The sequence below is a fragment of the Magnolia sinica genome, chromosome 14, assembly GCF_029962835.1.
Source record: "Magnolia sinica isolate HGM2019 chromosome 14, MsV1, whole genome shotgun sequence".
NCBI lineage: Eukaryota > Viridiplantae > Streptophyta > Magnoliopsida > Magnoliales > Magnoliaceae > Magnolia > Magnolia sinica.
The window spans coordinates 45,221,157-45,239,669 of NC_080586.1; the positions used below are offsets into that span (position 1 = coordinate 45,221,157).

General features: G+C 40.4%; 1 protein-coding gene across 2 annotated transcripts in view; it reads left to right on the plus strand.

The window, feature by feature from the left end:
* Positions 1-406: 406 nt before the first annotated feature.
* The window catches only part of LOC131225171 (uncharacterized), a 48,726-nt gene continuing 30,619 nt past the window's right edge, over positions 407-18,513 (plus strand). The window contains exons 1-3 of one of the 2 annotated variants that reach the window (XM_058220634.1): positions 407-598; positions 796-2,066; positions 4,719-4,837. In XM_058220634.1, coding sequence (XP_058076617.1) covers positions 903-2,066; positions 4,719-4,837 — 1,283 coding nt within the window. In that variant the 5' untranslated portion in view covers positions 407-598; positions 796-902. The remainder of the gene's footprint in view (positions 599-795; positions 2,067-4,718; positions 4,838-18,513) is intronic. The other variant, XM_058220635.1, reaches the window with a different exon arrangement.

Consider the following 18,513-nt stretch of genomic DNA (forward strand, 5'->3'; position numbering starts at 1 on the left):
CATCCAAACCGTTCATATGATGGGCCATGCAGCAGGTAAACAACATACAGAAAATCTGCCACATTGGGAATTTGAACCCATCCACAACTGAACTATCGTTATTTTAATATGTACCGTCTTTTAAACCATATTTTATTGGTTAACTGATCTACGAATTTTCATTTTCCAATCATGAATATCTTTGACATCGCCCCATCAACGGTCCAACTCATCGCCTCAACAGTACGGATCATCCAAAAAAACGTGTGACATGTACGTAATGAGCCGAGTCAGCAAATGTAGGGATGAGATTGTTGACGAGCAGAGAAACCGGTGATTCCTCGTATGTATGTACAGTCGACCAAGGATCCTATAATTCCTCGTCTGCCCGAGTATGAAATTACACCTCTGCCTTCTCTCTCTCTCTCTCTCGCCCTTGGGATCGGCGGGTTTTTGTTTTTTTCTGAGGTAAAAAGGAAAGGAAAAGAGAAGAAACGCTCCTCCTCTTCTCTGTTTATATATATCTTCCCACGCCCGCTCCCTCTCCCTCTCTCTCTCTCCCACTCTCTGCAAAACTAGGGTTTTCCTTTTCCTGAATAGAAATGATAAAGCTCGAAAGGTAAGCTTCCATTCTCTTCTCTCTCCTTTTCAATTTGCCCTAGAAATGCAAATTCCTTGCCATTTTATTCCAATCCCTCTGGATCCGTTCTCTATCGAATTGGCCCTTATTGCCAATCCCTCGACAAGATTACATCCTGTATTTCAAGTCGGACGGATTTCATTACCAATTTGTTTTGTTTTTGGATTTGTTTTCAGGCTTCAAATGGGCGTGGATTTTCGATTCTTGTAGTTTGTTTGTTTGTTTGTTTTTTTTTTTTTTTGGGAATTTAGGAAGGCAGATACAGTGGGCGGGTTGGATAGTCATGACCGATTTCCAGCAATTGCAGCAAAAGCAAGAGACGAACGATGTCCATGCTGAGTTCCGGCGCGGGCTGGAGGAGCTGATGCGGGGCCACCTTGATGATTGCATGTCCCTCGCCTCGTGCAGCTCCTCAGCCCGGGATCAGGACGACGATGACGAGGACGGTGATCAGCTCGTCCGCCGCCGCCGCCGTTCGGATCTCGAGGGTGATGACCTAGCGGAGTCATCTGCCGCTCGGAGGCGCCACTCCCGCATCCTGAGCCGATGGGCCGCCCGTCAGGCACAGGAGATGATCACCACCATCGAGAGGCGGAACCGGGAGTCGGAGCTGATGGCCCTTGCCGGCCTGCACACTGTTTCCATGCTCGATTCATCTTTCCTGAGGGAGTCACAGTCTCCAACCTCCCGCTGGCAGGGGGCCGTCGAGAGGCCAGCCACCCAAGCTTCGTCACTCCTCCAGATGTGGCGGGAGCTTGAGGACGAGCACATGCTCAATCATGCCCGGGAACGGGTGCGGGGCAGGTTGAGGCAGCAACAGAGTGCAGGGTCAAATAATGATGTTTCGAGCGTGATTGCATCCGAAAGCCGGGTCAGTGTGCCCCAAGGCAGCTCTGAAGATGCGAGCGAGAGTGAGAATGAGTATGGGATCTGGTCCCAAGGCCAATTAGGGTTGCAGAATGATCGCGGGGACAACAATTCTAGCAGGGAACAGTCTCCTGATCTCGGAGAAGGTGAGAGGGAGCGAGTGAGGCAGATTGTTCGTGGATGGATGACGGACAGTGGGATGAGTGACCATGGGTCACAAGTTTCTCAAAGGAATGGCAGTCAGAGGGCAGAATGGCTCGGTGAAACCGAGCGGGAGCGGGTGAGGCTTGTGAGGGAGTGGGTCCAAATGACAAGTCAGCAGAGAGATGCCCGTGCCAATAGAAGGCAGGAACAAGCCTTGGGACCTGGTGTGGAGGTTGATCAGGTTCGGGATGGGTTGGTCCATGCTGAACAGGATGAAGGCCAGCCCGAGCATATACGTCGGGACATGCTGAGATTGCGCGGCCGGCAGGCACTCATTGATTTGCTTGTGAGGATTGAGAGAGAAAGGCAAAGAGAACTTCAGGGCTTGCTGGAGCATAGGGCTGTTTCAGACTTTGCTCATCGCAACCGCATTCAGGTCAGTGGCCCATGCTTCCTACCTTCTGTCCATTTTCCCTCAAATTCTGCACTTGCACTTTGTTATCGGTGTCGTAAATAAAATCACAGTACGACTTTTCTGGAAGAAAACAATATGCATTTTTTTTACCATATACAAATTCCATGATTGTACATGGGAAATGGGTCTGATTTCACCTTGCCAGGAATATTTGTTCAAGATTTTTTTGTTGTTATTGAGGTTATGGATCTAGATATTTATTATCCCATATGTGCAAATGATGTACTATTGGAAGATTGATAAATGAGTTAAAAAAATGTCCTTTTTTGTTTGCCAAGCAGCCATATGTGAGGACCCATGTTTCTTTGATCCCAGCTGTGAAAGCCATCCTAAATGAGTCATGCCCCAAAAATCTTACTCATCAGAGAACCCTGCCCCAAATAATCTGCAGATTTTTTCTTGTTGAATGTGGATGCTTGATTAAACCATCCGTGTGCAGGCGCCTATCAGAAAATATCATCCAATGGAGGACTTTTTGAGATGTGGCCCATTTATTACAGAGCCCGCTTGATAAGCTGCCTGAATCCCCAAGTGGTAGACCCCACACATTTGCTATGCGATATAAATAATGCGGTTGAATTTGGTTGCGTGCCATGAAATACGTATATGGAAAGTGAGAACGTTCATTTATGTGATGGCTTTGAAATAGAAACCCCTGGATTTAGAACCCCTTGGATTTGAAATCCCCTGGATTTGAAATCCTCGTATTGTGTTTGGCACCCTGGATTGGGAATCAACTTTAATCCAAAAGTAGCTATGCATGGTGTATTTACAGGGGTTTGAATTTAATTACTAAATCAACTTTAATATCTCTAATCAGTGAACGTATCTAATGTTTGACACAATGGTTGTAATAAGCCCGCTGAAATATATACTTTGCCCGAAAATGGTGAAATTCCAAGTCTCGGATGGGCCACGAGCACAAGATCATGTCCGAGTGACTAACCAATGATTTTTAACCATTGATTTAAATGGACAATGTTTGGACGGCACTGATAATCATATTAAAGTAATTATAGTGATGCAATTGATAATCTAGTTGTTTTGGGATATCATTAGTGGGCCATGTGCCCAATAGTTTAATAGTCTAGTGACACACATATTACACATGCAACTATTGGAGGGATTTTAGATGTAATCCAAGCTCTCACCATGGATTTCAAACCCCCTCTTTGAGGGGATTTGAAACCCCCAATTACTTTATGATGCCAAACAACCTGGGGATTTGAAATCCCCTCAAATCCCCCCAAATCCATGCCGCCAAACAACCCTTTATTTCGTGTAATTACTTGGCCCTTTTAAAGTATATGAGTAGAAAGGTAAATGTCATAGAGACCCTTTCTTGGAGGGTTGTTTAGGGGCGATAATGGAAGGGCTACAGTCTTCCAACTTTTCTTTTAAGTATTAGTTTTTGCTTATTTTTATTCACTGACTTCTTTTTGCCACTATCTTGTTTTCTTGGCTTTTGGTTGGAATGAAGAAAGTTATGCTAGTTTCATTCTTTCATGACTTAATTACGTTGAGCTCTGATAAAAAACCTGAAACAGTGTTCAGTTCAGCTGGTTATTATGGATTTAGTGATCATGGCCAAAGAGCTTTTTTCTACTTCTTTGCAGATTCAACTCGAGGGATATCTTTGTAAAATGATAACAAAGGCAAAATGTCTCTCCATGGCCTGCAGTTCTCAGATTGTTGGCATAACCTGTTAAAGTTTCATTACATCAGTGATTTACAGTGGCTAATAATGGAAGTCTATTCTGTTAGTGAATGGTTAAAATTTATCCAAAAGGAAGGAAGAGGCAACAAAGAGGCTAATAGGGGGAACAAATTCCTAATTGTGAATGGCCCTCTTATAGCTGCATTTTTAGCAAGTGAATCTGTGACCCCACTTGCTCTCTAAGAAGGCAAATGATAGATCCGAAGATGACAAAATATTACAAATCTCATTGGAGATAAAAGACAAGCTTCCTCTCTCCAAATGCAGATGCGCGAAGCTTAACTAATGCTGTTTGTGCATCGCCTTCCACAATTATGGCTGTGGAGAAGGACGAAGCAAAGAGATGAAGTCCGTGATGAACAGCTTACGCTTCCCCTTCATTGGAGTCTTTGTGATCTCATGGCCATGAAAACCCATCTTCGATTGGCTTTTATCATTCCTAATAATGCCGTCAATGGTACCAATGCTACCTGGGCCCAGGTTGCCAAGATAGCAACCCCCCTTCCAAAAAATAAAAAATAAAAAATCCTTTTAGGAGGAGCACACCATTTGGGCTTATGCTTGGATGTCTGGGCCTGTAAACAATCGTTCTCCTTTCACTCCTGAAGAAAATCACCAAATGAGGCATCTAGAATCTCCTTCATGATATTATCCCCCTTCAAACAAGGAAGAAAATGGAGTCTCATTGTCTTAAGGAGAATTTAGAAACTCAAAATGGATGAAACATGTATTAAGACTCATAAGTTGTATTTTTGTATTAGCTTTCATTATCTTAACAATACATCACATTTGTAATCCAGTTATCTGCTCTGCCTATGAACCATAGGGAAGTGATGCTTGTGTTTCTTGGAATTCTGTATTATCTTGTCTCAGTCTTATACAATGTGATTTTCCAGTCATTACTCAGAGGTAGATTCTTACGAAGTGAAAGATCTAATGATGATGAGAGACCACCTTCAGTAGCAGCAAGAGAACTAGGTCAGTTAAGGCAACGACACACAGTCTCTGGTTTGAGGTAAGAGTTACTTTTATGCCTTCTTCGGGATTTATGTTATTCTTTCCTCTTCTATTGGTAGGCTGGAATGCGTTTGGGCCATAGCAACATGGCATACAGCAAAAAAGAAGAAGTGTACGGGAAATGTTCGTGTTTAATTCGGTCCCAATTGTTAAAAATACAGTAAAAAAAGGGAAAAGCCAATAATTTGGTGAATGAAAAGTTCGGGTTTAATATGGGTCGGACTAAAAAAACGGAGTAAAAAAAGGGCACATATGCATATATGTGTCAATAATTTATATATAAATAAGGTTAAGTAGAAAACTTTAATAAAAATAATTAGAATTTCTATATGCATGAACGATAATGTATATAAACAGTCGAATGATGTTCTTTGCCTCTATCAAATTCTTCCTTAGTGATCCACATAAAAATCATTTTGTCGCTACCACAAATTTTCACCTTCTATTCAATTTTATCAATCGGTGGTGACCAATCTCAATTTTTTAAAGCAACCCCAAAAGTTTTCTTTTGTTTTGTGTTTTTTTTTTTTTTTTGGCATATCTTTCAAAGTATACAGAGTTTTAAATGTTTGATCAATTATATATGTGTTTATATATATATATATATATATATATATTTTTTTTTTTTTAATGCAGATTTTTGCTAACAAAGGTGGCCATTTCTTTTTCTGTTTGACCATTTATCATGATTACTTCTCTTGTTTACCAGAGCTGCCTGAGCAGTTCTGCCAAGGAGTTTTTGAAATGGTTAAATATGTTAGGGATGAATCAGGACTAGTTACGTGCATTAGGGTGTTAAAGGGATGGTTTTGTATGTATAGGAAAAAATGGTTAATTTTTTGACTCATCTAGAAGCGAACCTAAGACAAGGTGTTTGACAATGAAAGCCATTCCAAACATGTGCATCATGTGCAGAAAGGATGTGGAATCTGTCAATTGTATATTTTATTCATTGTTAGGTTGCTCATGCCATGTGGACCCACTTAAAAAAAAAAAAAAAACCTATTCAGTACTTCTTGGGTCGTAAATGCATCCATTTTCATGTCATTGCTAGATGGATGGCTAGTCCTTCAAATGCATCCTTATGGAATAATGTGGGGGCTGTGGAGAAAGAAATTCTAGGATTTCTGATGGAAATGTCACTCAAATCAGATCACTAATCCAATCGATTTCCTTGTTGATATTTGGGCGGGTTCGCTTAGGTCTTTGAAAGCCTTAATGAATATCGAAGCACGTATCCAAATTGTTTAGTTGCTAATAACAAATAGGAGGTAGCTTCTCTAGCGAGACCTTGATTAGGCTCCTTTCAGCAACTTGCAACTTCCAAATTCTCCTAACAAGTGGGGAAGAGCTCTACAATCCTCTATCCAAATGCTAGAGATTGCAAACTCTCTAAATCTTCTTCTAGGGCGAAGAAAAGCAGGAGAGAGGAAAAAAAAAAAAAGAAGCTCAAGAACTTTTTACTTCCAAGATATTGTAATGCTTTACAACTCCAAACATAGTGCTATATAGGCTTAAGCAAAAGAGAGAACCCTAATAGTGGAAGATACTAAATTACCACTTGAAATTTGTCACCACACCATGGGCCTTCTGTAACTCAGCCATAACTCTTTCTAACAGTATCAGAATCCCATGATCTTGGGGTCGTTTGAAGCTTACTCAATAGGTTAGGTTATCAAACACAACCAATTTCATGTTTTTCTGATATTGCGTGGTGCCCCAAAAGTGGCCCGCCAAAAGAGCGACGAAATTACAGAAGGAAACTTATTAAATACTCAATGTAACACTAAGGAAAGCAAATAAATCCTATAAATTTGAGAGCCATTTGATTAACCTCATCAGCCACACTCCGTAATCTGACTGTTGATCACATCACGTTGATCATCAGACCATCGATCTGGTCCAGGTCGTCAACCAAGACAATGTGAACTGTCAAATTCGTCAGATCTTCAATAAATCAGCTTGTGTGGCCATGTGGTTGCATCAGTGCATCTTATAATAAAGTTTTCTTGGTGTTTTGGCTTTTGTTTCTGTATGTGTTGTTTTCTTATCTCCTGGGGACAACTGATGAGAGGTCATTTGCCTTTTGGGTTCTTTGCCATACCACTTTTTGGCTTTTTGCCTCTTTTATTAAAATTTTAATTATCTTCTCAAAAGATGTTGATTTATATAATGGATTCATACTTAAATCTTGTATTGGCAATAATAAGTGCACTGATGGTAAAAAAGGAAAATTGGAGGTCCAGATAAACAATTGGCAGATGTATTATTATTGGTCAGCTAACAGAATGAGGGCACAGTCAAAGATATATCACGCTAAAACCTATATGGAACCCTATGTTTGGTTAGGGTTCAACACAAAACAAACGGAAGAATTTTCTTTGCAATTGCTTGAGCAAAGTATTGTTCAACAGCTTGATGCAGCTGAAGATTGGCCACGATCATGATACCAACAGTGAATTCGGTTCATGAAACTGTTTGATTAGTCAGTGTGGCCACCATGATGGTATGGTTGATCTTCCGGCCCATATGGACCATACTATTGTATCATTTCATATATTTATTATTTTTTTAATTTTATTTTTATTTAGAAACATAAATTATTTAGCAACAATTAATAGACTTTCTTATACTCAGCACTCATTAATTGGGCCATTTTTGGGTACCAAACATAGCAGATGACACGAACTGCTCCTGTTTGAAAGCCTGCTAAGTGTGCTTTCAAAGAGGCCCAAGATCATGCCCTTTTATGGGTCTTATGACTGATTTATAGAAGGCTATCTGGTTATGACGGGACTAAGGATTTGAGTCATTAGTATAATTTTTTTATTAAAATGATGGTAGGGATTATAAATAATGAATGGTTTGGATTAGATCAAGATTTCTCTTTCTTTCAGGAAAGAACATGATTAGATCAAGGTTTCTTTTGCTTTTTGGAAATGTGTGTGTGTGTGTGTGTGTGTGTGTGTGTGTGTGTGTGTGTGTGTGTGACTTGTTGATTGTGATCAACCTATGTAATAGACTATCACATTGTGCTTGTGGGAATTTTGTGCTCTCATTGCTGGTTCCAAGCCCAGATAAAGAAGGGTTGTGTCAGGTTGGTAACCTGTGTCAAACTTATGACAAAACTTCCAACATGAATCTGAAAAGTATAACACCCACGGGACCTGGGAATGAGACAATGGTCTTACCTCTATCATCCCTGATAGAGTAGAATGGCAAAACAAGATTCATGGTCTTCCATTGGGATAAGGCTTAGACGATCTATCTATCTGTCGATATATATGTATGTATGTATGCATGTATATGTATACTATAGATAGATAGATACATATAGAAAGATTTTGGGAAAAGAATATATACATGTAAAGATTCGTTTATGATCGAATGGTTAATAGTGAACAAAAAGAAATTCTTTTTTTTCTTTTTTTTTAAAATTATTATTATTTTTAACCTTCTTTCTTTCTCAATCTTGTGTTGGATGAATTTGGGGGTGTGTGGTGATCCTATTTCAACCAAAGGATCCAGGTTTGATGTGATTCAACTCAACTTGGTCCAAGATTGATTCGTAGGGAGGGGTGTTTTCTATCTCGTAGGGAGGGGTGTTTTCTCAATCTTGTGTTTTCTATAGTGAACAAAAAGAAATTCTTTTTTTCCTATCCCAAAAGAGCTCCATTCGGGATTTTGCTAGCTATTCATTTCGGTGTATGGCCCGAACTTAAAAGATAGAAGGAATGATTTCTGGGATGAACAAACAGCTTCTAGATCCAATTTTAGCAGACCGTGGTGTATCACGGGTGATTTTAACTAGTGTTTTTGGTAGCGCTCGTAGTGTAGCTAAAACACTACGTAGCGTATGTAGGCAGCGTAACCTACGGGGCACGTAGTGTAAGTTATAGAGCATGTAGCGTAGCGTATGCTACCTAAAATCTTTTTTTTTTTTTTTCTACTATGCTAGTTCAACACCTATTTTAAAATGGTGGTGACTCATCCCCATCGCACATGACACTCTACATTAGATCAATCTGGACCATCTAAATTGCGGTCCATATTGTGGATATAGTACTTAGATCAATTCAAACCATCCAAATTGTGGTCTATATTGTGAATTTGTGATGTTTCCATTAAAAAAAAGAGGTCACACTTAGAGATGTGTGAAGGTAAAGAGATAGAGAGATTTTGCATGGAAATATGTGGTTGACGATCTAGATTCATAGTAAAAAAAACTTGTAGGAATTATTCATTTTGTAAATTTTATCATATTTTCTATTATTTTAATTAAAAATATTAAGTATCATGTAGCTTACGCTACATGCTATAGAGGTCCAAACGCTACGCTATACGCTACTCGCTATTTAAAACACTGATTTTAACATCTAGAAACTAGAATCACTTGAAAAGATTTGAGAGCGATATGAAGTTTTTGGGCTTGATCATGAAACCGAGGTGGGGACACCGGTTAGATGCAAGGTAGTAATTTACTTGGTCGAATGGGCAGTCGACTCCAATGATGTCCAGATTAAATAGATTCCTCGTTTTGCCAAATTGGATTGAAAATTTCCCTTTAATTCCCTAAGGAGCTGTTCCGAAGCCAATATCTAACCATTGCTCGGTATTGCTTTCCATGGATGAAGAAAATTGGGGTCCTAAACTGTTCAGGTTTGAGCTCTCTTGGCTTAAGATCAAGGGCTTTCCTCAATCAATAAGAGATATTGGTGGAGTGGTTTTGACGTAGAGGGGTTTGCAGGCTTTAAGTTGTGTTGGAAATTAAAGATGCTCAAGGATAAAATCAAGACATGGAAGGGGGTTGAACTTAGTCAAAGGGAGATGGAAACGACTAGTATTCTTTTTGAAATTTAGGCCATTGATTTAAAAGAGGAGGAAGGAGAAATCCATCTGGAGGACAATGCTAAGGGTTTGCAACTTACTCAAATTTATTCAGCTAGGGTTCTGGAAGATGAAATCAAATGGCGGCAGATATCACGGAGTGCGTGGATAAAAGAAGGTGATAAAAACACGAAGTTCGTTCATAGAATCACTAGTGCATGTGCAAGGTTTCATAAGATCAACAATCTTATGGTTGACGTGGTCCGTATTGAAGATAAAAGTTAGACTTGCGGAAGAGCCGAAGAGGTCTCCTGATATTATAGGGATCTCCTATAGGGGGAAGATTGAAGTAGGCCAAGATTGGATCTCCTTCAATTTAAAAGGTTGTTGGCTGAAGGGGCTTCTGCTCTTGGGCGCCTCTTTACTTGAAAGTGGTCAAATTAGATGTGAACTCCTTGGGAGGAGACAAAGCTCTGGGTCTGGATGGGTTCTTGATGGTGGTTTACCTGATATTTTAGGATACAGTCAAAGGAGACGTTATGGACTTCATGGGTGAATTCTACCATAGGGGTTGACTCTCCACTGACCTTGGTGCTTCCTTCATAGCCTTAATCCCGAAGATATCAGCTGTGGAATCTCTGAAGGACTTCAGTCCTATTAGCCTAATTGGAGGTCCTTACAAGATTTTGGCCAAAGTCTTGGCATCCCGATTATGGGGGGGTGCTAGGGAATATTATATCAGACAATCAAAGTGCCTTAATTTCTAGTCAACAAATCCTTGTGATGGGGACATCATATTGTAGACGCCATTACACGCATATTAGAGGAGGTTTCGAGCCCCAGTGTCCCTGTGGCTAAGCGATTACCCGTTCGAGTCCCGAGGAGGAGCTGAAGACCCCACGTAACATGAGGGTTGTGTGGAGGATGTTTTCAGACCGTTAGATCATGAGGACTTTACGATCGGGCCGTTAGATGCGACTTGATCGTGGCTCGCCGTGATTGTGGACGTTTTAAGAGTTCATTGGATAGTCTTAGTTTCTTAGGATTATAGTGATTTTTTTGAGCACTTAGTTTACTTTTTGAGATTTTATTTGCATGTTTTATTGGTTTTATGCTTTTACAAGGGGGTGTTTGTAATTTACAAAGTAGGGGGTTAAAAACAAACATGTTTTTTATTTTATTAATGGTCTTTTTGTAAAAGACCAACTTTTAGACTATAAAGTAATGCAGGGGCATTTTCACACCGGGCTCGAGTGGGGCGGCCGATGGGATGCAGGGGCACACTCGGGGTGGGCAGCCCATGTGAGGCGGGCCCCACCCATGTGAAGTTTTTTTGTGGGGGGGGGGGGGGTTGTCCACGATGAGATGTGGGGCTTGGGCTATGAGATAAAGTGATTGATTCGCCATGCTCTATCAGTTCGAGCTTTTAGAGCAAGTGGTTAATTGTCCTGCATCATAAAGGCTTGGACGTCCAACCTTACCCCCCCCTTTTTTTTTTTAAATTTTAATGTGATGTTAATGAAAAAGCTTGAAGTTCTCCTCTTTCTCTTGCGTTTATGGAGAATGTGGTGTGAAACCCATTTGGTGTGAATCCGAATGAAAACTACCTTGGATTTCTCTCATCTCTTCTCTCTTTTTCTCTCAAACCTTCTTCTCCTTCATTTTTTTTTCCTTTTCTTCTTAAACCCAAACCATCCCAACCTATAATTGAACAAAAAGTCCAGCCGTATGTGTGAATCCGTACATTCGTATGACTGCACGGACAGTCTGTACGGACTGTTTTGTGGACCTCACTTCAGCCCTTTTCTTACATTCTTCCTTATTCTTCTTTCTTCAACCAAACCCTAACCTAAAACCATAGATTTCCAATTCAAATAAACCCTTATTTCAGTTTTCCGCAATTTTCAAATCCTAACTCTAATCCTAGAGTCCTTTAGAATCCTTTTCGGACTCTCAGGTGATTCCCTTTAAAATAGTTCTACCCTCATGTTTCGGATGGAATTTCTTAATTCCATTGTGCCTATTTCAAATTAACATCATACTAGTTCCTTCATAGGAGCATGTGGTAGCATAGGATTACATGTAATTGCTTATTTGATTAATTGTTTGGTTTATGATGAGGTTGCCGAAATTTCATACTGTTGTTGCTCATGTTTTAAATTGAAAATCTGATTTCATCTATCATCCTAGGTTAGAAAACTATCCTGCATCAAATTTTGATATCAAAGCAGGTTAAACATAGGGTAGATTGATCTTAAACTTAGCTTAGGGTGTTCATCATCATACTTGGCATAGTTTGCATCTTACTGATTTTTTTTGGAACTAGTTATTTCACTGTGTACTGCTGAAATTTATGGTAGTAGTTAATTCACATGCTGCATTGCTGGAATTTTCCAGTGTTAGTTATATCTCGTGGTATATTGCTGAATTTTAGTGCTAGTGGTTCTTTTGACCTATTGCTGGAAAACTAGCACTATTATTTCCTTTTGTCCCATTGCTGAATTCTCCTAACACTCGTTAAGGGGTTTTTTGATTTTTTAATTCCAATTGTAATTGAGGGTAAATAGGTAATAATTATTTTCCAATGTAATTACAGTTGGTTTCCCAAGTTGACATTGACAGCCACCATTTTGAAAACTTTTTGTTGTGTGGACTGAGGAGGAAAGCTTTAAAATTGTGGGGCCCACCATGATGTTTGTGTCTTATCCATACTGTCCATCCCTTCTGCAATATCATTTTATGGCATGAACCAAAAAATGAGGCAGATCTAAACCTCAAGTGGACCACACCACACGAAACAGTGAGAATTGAACACCTACTGTTGAAAACTTTTAAGAGGCCCCTGAAGTTTTGGATCAAGCTGATATTTTTGTTTTCCCATTATCTATAACAGTGTGACCCTATGAACAGGTTGGATGACAAATAAACATCACTGTGGGCCCTTGGGAGGAAATAAGTTTCAACGGTGGATGTCTTTAGGGCCATTGTTTCCTAAGGTGTGGTCCAATTGAATTTTAGATCTGCCTCATTTTTGGCGAATGCCCTAAAATGTGCTGGTAAAAGGGATGAACGACATGGATAAGTCACATCATGGTGGGGCCCACAAATTTAAATCAATACTAAAAGGCTCTTTTTGGAACCAATTTTCGAGGTGAAAATCCATCTCAATATCCCTATCAAACAATTAAACGTAAAAAGTAATTATTAGCCATTTACTTGTATTTACCATAGTGAGTAAAAAATTAAACAACCCCTAATTCTTCTTGCAAAATTGCTGAATTTTAGCACTAGGATATTTCAGTAGTTACATTGCTGGATTTTTAGGATTAGCTCACCTTGGTCATATAGAGTCACATAGGTTCATCTAGAGTTGTCTAGGGTCATATAGGGTCGTGTAGGGTTTTCACATTAGGTTTCCCTGTGCATGCCCACACGATTTGGGCGTGGTTTTGGTCATCACCCCACGATGAGTCTAGAACAACTCACTGAGCTCATGCAAGCTATGAACACCTGTTTGGCAGCCAGAAAGGCACAAGGTCGACGTAACAATAACCAATTGGTAGCCCAGAATAACCGCATTAGTCAGTTAGAGAGGTTTCAAAATGGTAATGGTGGCCGGCCACCACTTTACGGCCACCACTGTTACCGTTATGATATAGGCTGTAATGGCTGTTATGACCCCTTTTTTTTTTCGAAAAAATTGTTACAGGGCTATTATGGACCGTTACGCGACTGTTACAGGGCCTTTACGACTTATTATTATTATTATTATTATTTGTAATGGTTGTTATGGCTGTTTTGACCCAAAACGCGTAACGGTTATGACCGTTACCGTTACATAACGGCCGTTACGTAGCCGCTTTTGAATACCTTGGTTAGAGACCTCCCTGCAAGCTAACCCCAACACTAGGGAGGATGGCTTGTCCCAAGTGGAAGGCCTTGCAAATAATGATGTTGTAGGAGGTCGCATTGGAGGACGTGGAGGAATCCTAGCTTGATGTGGTGGCCGTGGTGGGGCGCATTATCAGGCACCCCAGAGAGTTTCATGATCGCTATGATTTAGATAAGCGGGTCATGAAGAACGTGAAGGTAGATGCGTTGAGTTTGATAGTCTCTTGGATCCCAAGGTGTTCCTTGATTGGTTTGCGGACATGGATCACCACTTTGAGTGGTATGAAATGACTGATCCCCTTCGAGTGAGATTCGCTAAGATAAAATTGGTGAGCTAAGCGAAATTGTTTTGGACAAACCTGGAACGCAAGATGGCGTGGACGGGCGAGGAACCTATCACCCTTTGGGTTGAGATGAAAGACGTTCTGAAGGAGAAGTATCTTCCCCCCTCTTAGTGCAACAAGCTCTTGGATTAGTGGCAATCCCTTCGCCAGGGATCCGTGTCTGTGGTTGATTACATCGCCAAGTTTGACGAGTATATGATGTGATGTAGCATCCAAGAGAACCAATTAGTCACCTTTTTTAGATTTAGGATGGGCCTTAGATCTGAGCTTTAGTGGGAGCTTATTCCTCATGTTGTCGATACTTTTGAGCACACCTATCAGGTGGTGCAGGAGTTGAGTAGTACGTGAAACCGCAGTTCAAGAGGCGATTTGACACTCGCGAGTCCAGTGTTAAGGCTAATCCCCTAGGGGACCAAGCCTAACTTTGGGAGTTAGTCCCGAGCCCTAGCTGGTGCCCAACCTAACCCTAGGGATACTAAGGGTCAAGGTGTGGCTAGTATTAGTGCAAGAGGAGGTGGGCCCATGCGGCGTTACAACTGCTAAGGGTTTGGTCATTACGCATACCAGTGCCCCACAAAAGAGCCAACCTAAGCGCTTTTCATTGATGACTCTTGTGAGGATGCGAATGACCAGGGTGAATACGAAGAATAAGTCTATGAACCTGAAGGAGGTGCTAGTGACAAAGGAGACCATGCCACTTGCAGTAGTCAGGTGCGCCTTAGCTTAGGCTAAAGTTAGCGATGATTGGCGTCGAAACACTATTTTCTATACTTATGCCCAGTGTTCGTAATATCAATACTATCGGCCGATATTTACGTTATCGATGGCCAGCGATACGAAACCCCTAAGAAGTCTCTCAGAAATACAAAAAGTCCCCGCTATCCTATGTATTGTGCGATATATCGCACAAATATCTTAAAATATCGTGCGATATATCGCACAAATATCTTAAAATATCGTGCGATATCGCTGATATCGATTATATATTGGCATTTATCGTGAATTTTCTCTTGATTGTATACACGATATCATCGATATCTTACTGTAGCCACCTAGCATTCCATGAATTTGAAAAAAAAAATAAAAAAAAATAAAGGAAACAAATATTTCTTACGTCAAACCTGCTTGAAGGGGTGGCCTTCGACTGGATTTGGTGGGCTGAAAACACCAAAAAAGCCTAAAACCCTTTTTTTTTTTTTCCTTCCAAAGAGAATAACTTTGAAAGAAACTAGAATTCCGTCAAGGTTTTTGGGATTTGGGTAGGGATTTTGAAAAAGAAAGAAAGAAAGAAGTTAGAGAGATTTTTTTGGGGATTTTGAATGGATTCCAAATCGCATAGATTGCGGGCTACGCCTTAACGGAGAAGAAGATGGTTTCGCCTTTTGATTCGAGTCCTCTTGGGTTCGGTGCAACTACGGTTACACTTAAGATAGTGTAGCCCTTATGGTGGGGCCCACCTTGATGTTTATATTTTATATTCTTCCGTTCATTTGCTTCGAGAGATCAATTTAGGTCACGGGACAGAATTATGCATATCCAAAGCTCAAATGGACCCATCATAGAAAATAGTGAGAATTGAACACCTATTATTAAAAACTTCCTGAGGGCCACATAAGTTTTTTATCACTCTAATATTTGTGTTTTCCCTTAGTCCATATCTCCATGAACTTAAGAACAGGTTGGATCTCAAATAAACATTATGGCCCATCCCACCGTAAGTAGTCAAATTTCAACGGCGGACGTCACTTTCCCCATTGTTTTCTGTAGTGGGGTCCACTTAAGCTTTAGATCAGCCTTGTTATTTGGTTTATGCCCTAAAATAATCTCTCCAAATGGATGGACGGTGCGGATAGAACAAATACATCATGGTGGGGCCCACAGTTAGGGTACCACCCACATCATTGGTTCCATGTGTAGTGCGGATTGGGGAGTACCCAACTCACTCCGAGTGTGGTTTCGGTGGATTAGCTCAATGGGTCCCTAACTGTGGGGCCCATTGTAATGTATGTCTTATATCCACACCGTTCATCTATTTCATCAGATGATTTTATGGCTTGAGCTTAAAAAAAAACATATATAAAGATCTAGTGAACTACACCACATGAAAAAGTGTGAATTAAATGTCTACCGTTGAAAAATTCTTAAGGGCCACAAAAGTTTTCAATCAAGCTGATATTTGTTTTTCCCTTCATCCAGGTGTGTGTGACCTTATGAACAGGTTGGATCTCAAATAAACATCATGTAGGCCCTAGGAAGGTTTCAACAGTGGGCGTCACTATCCCCACTGTTTTCTGTGGTGGGGTCCACTGAGCTTTGGATCGGCACAATTCTTTGGTTCATGCCCTAAAATGATCACTCCAAATTGGTGGATGGTTTGGATACAACACGTACATCATGGTGGGTCCCACCCATGTAGTTGTTGACGTGAATTAGGACATACACGGATTGCTTGCTTGATACTTCCTGTGCCGAGTTGCTAGGTGGCTACTGGACAGTACTATGTGGGCCCCACCATGATGTATGTGTTATATCCATGCCATTTATCTAATTTTCCTTATTATTTTAGAGCATGATCCTAAAAATGAGGCGAATCCAAATCTCAAGTGGACCACACAAGAATAAATAAGTTGTGATTGAACGACCACCATTAAAAACTTCCTAGGGCCCACTGTAATTTTTATTTGCCATCCAACTTGTTGATTAGGTCACGAAGATCTTGATGAAGTGAAAACACAAATATCATATTCATTTAAAGACTTGCCATTCAACGGTTGTGGCCCCAAGAAATTTTTAACAGTGGGCGTTTAATTTCCACTATTTCCTGTAGTGTGGTCCATATGAGATTTTAATCTGCCTCATTTTTGGCATTGTGGTCTAAATTTATTTGGAAAAATGGATGGACATAGTAGATAAAAAACATACATTATGGTGGGGCCCACACAACACCATTCAGTAGATCCTGGTTGTTGACAACGTTAGTGGGCAATCCAGGTTCTGTTAGGAACTAGTTAGACACGAACGGTCTTGTGGGGCTTGTGGTGGGGCCCACTATGATGTTTATAAGAAATCTGGTCCATCCATCCATTTTTCCGGAGTATATTAGGGCATGTGCCAAAAAATCAAGCAAATCCAAAGCTTATGTGGGCCGCACGATATGAAACAGTGAAGATTAAACGTCCATTTTACCTCATTGTTTCTTGTGGTGTGGTACACTTGAGAATTTGATCTGCTTCATTTTTGGGCCCATGCCCCAAAATGAATTGGCAAGAAGGATGGAGGGCGTAGATATACAACACATACATCGAGGTGGGACCCACATAATAGTAATTGTGTCCAATAGTCTTATTTTAACAATAAAGTGTCCTCATTGGTTAGAATTTTTTTATCAACCAATTAAATATCTACTAACTAAATGTAAAATTTATAACTACCCACAAATTTAGTTGCATTGGTTCAGTTAGACAACACATAGCTTATGACCCTATACAAAGGAAACCCATTACGTGTACTTCTTTTTTGATATTTTATGATTTAAAAGTATGTATTAAGGTATTTTTTAATCACCCCTGAAGTTTCATTGAAAAATTCAACTATTTTCTCAATGTTTCCCAATGTTTCCCAAAAAGTGCGATAAATTGCGCAATACAAACAATATATCCCGTGCGATAACTGATATGTATCTGTATCCCTTAGGTGCGATACATTGTGTGATACCGATATTTTGAACACTGCTTATGCCAAGTGTGAAGAAATGAACTGCAAGGTGATAATTGACATTGGCAGCTGCACCAATGTGGTCTCGGCTAGCACCATTAGCCGGTTGGGTTTGACACCCATCCCGCAACCTCAACCCTATAAAGTGCCATGGGTTGATGTGTCTTCTATTTAGGTTTTGCAGCAGTGTGTCATTCCTATTCAGATCACATCTGATAGAGATACACTGTTGTGTGATGTTGTGCTTATGGACATTGGCCACATTATTTTGGGCAGGCCTTAGTTGTATGATAGAGATGTGATACTATTTGGTTGCTCGAATACGTGTTCTTTTATGCACAAAGGCAAGATGATAAACTTAAATCCTTTCCCGCCCAAAAGTACTCTGGAGAAGGAGGACGTTAGAAAGGGTGATCTCAAAGAAGTGAGGAAATCCCAGCCCAAGTCTCTCCACATTATAAATGCAAAGGAGCTTGAAAAAGAGAACCGAGTCGGATTTGACGGTGTATGCCCTTGTGGGTAGAGAAGTTACGCCCGAAGCTAGAGTAGAGTTGTCATTTGAGGCGATTCTAGTGGTAAATAAGTGTAGTGATGTTTTTCCCGATGATCTACAGCATGAGCTTCCACCCATGAGGGACATCCAACATGCCATTGATCTAGTCTCTGGGCCGACTCTATCTCCTCACTACTGAATGAACGCCATGAAGCATGTTGAATTAAAGAAGCAAGTTTATGAGCTTCTAAGAAATGGTTCATTCAGGAGAGTATTAAGTCCGTGTGCCGTGCTTGCCCTTCTCATGCTTAAGAAAGATGGCATTTGGCTCGTGTGTGGATAGTCGGGCCATCAATAAAATCACATGCTCAGGTACTAGTTTCCTATAAAGCATCTTGATGATAT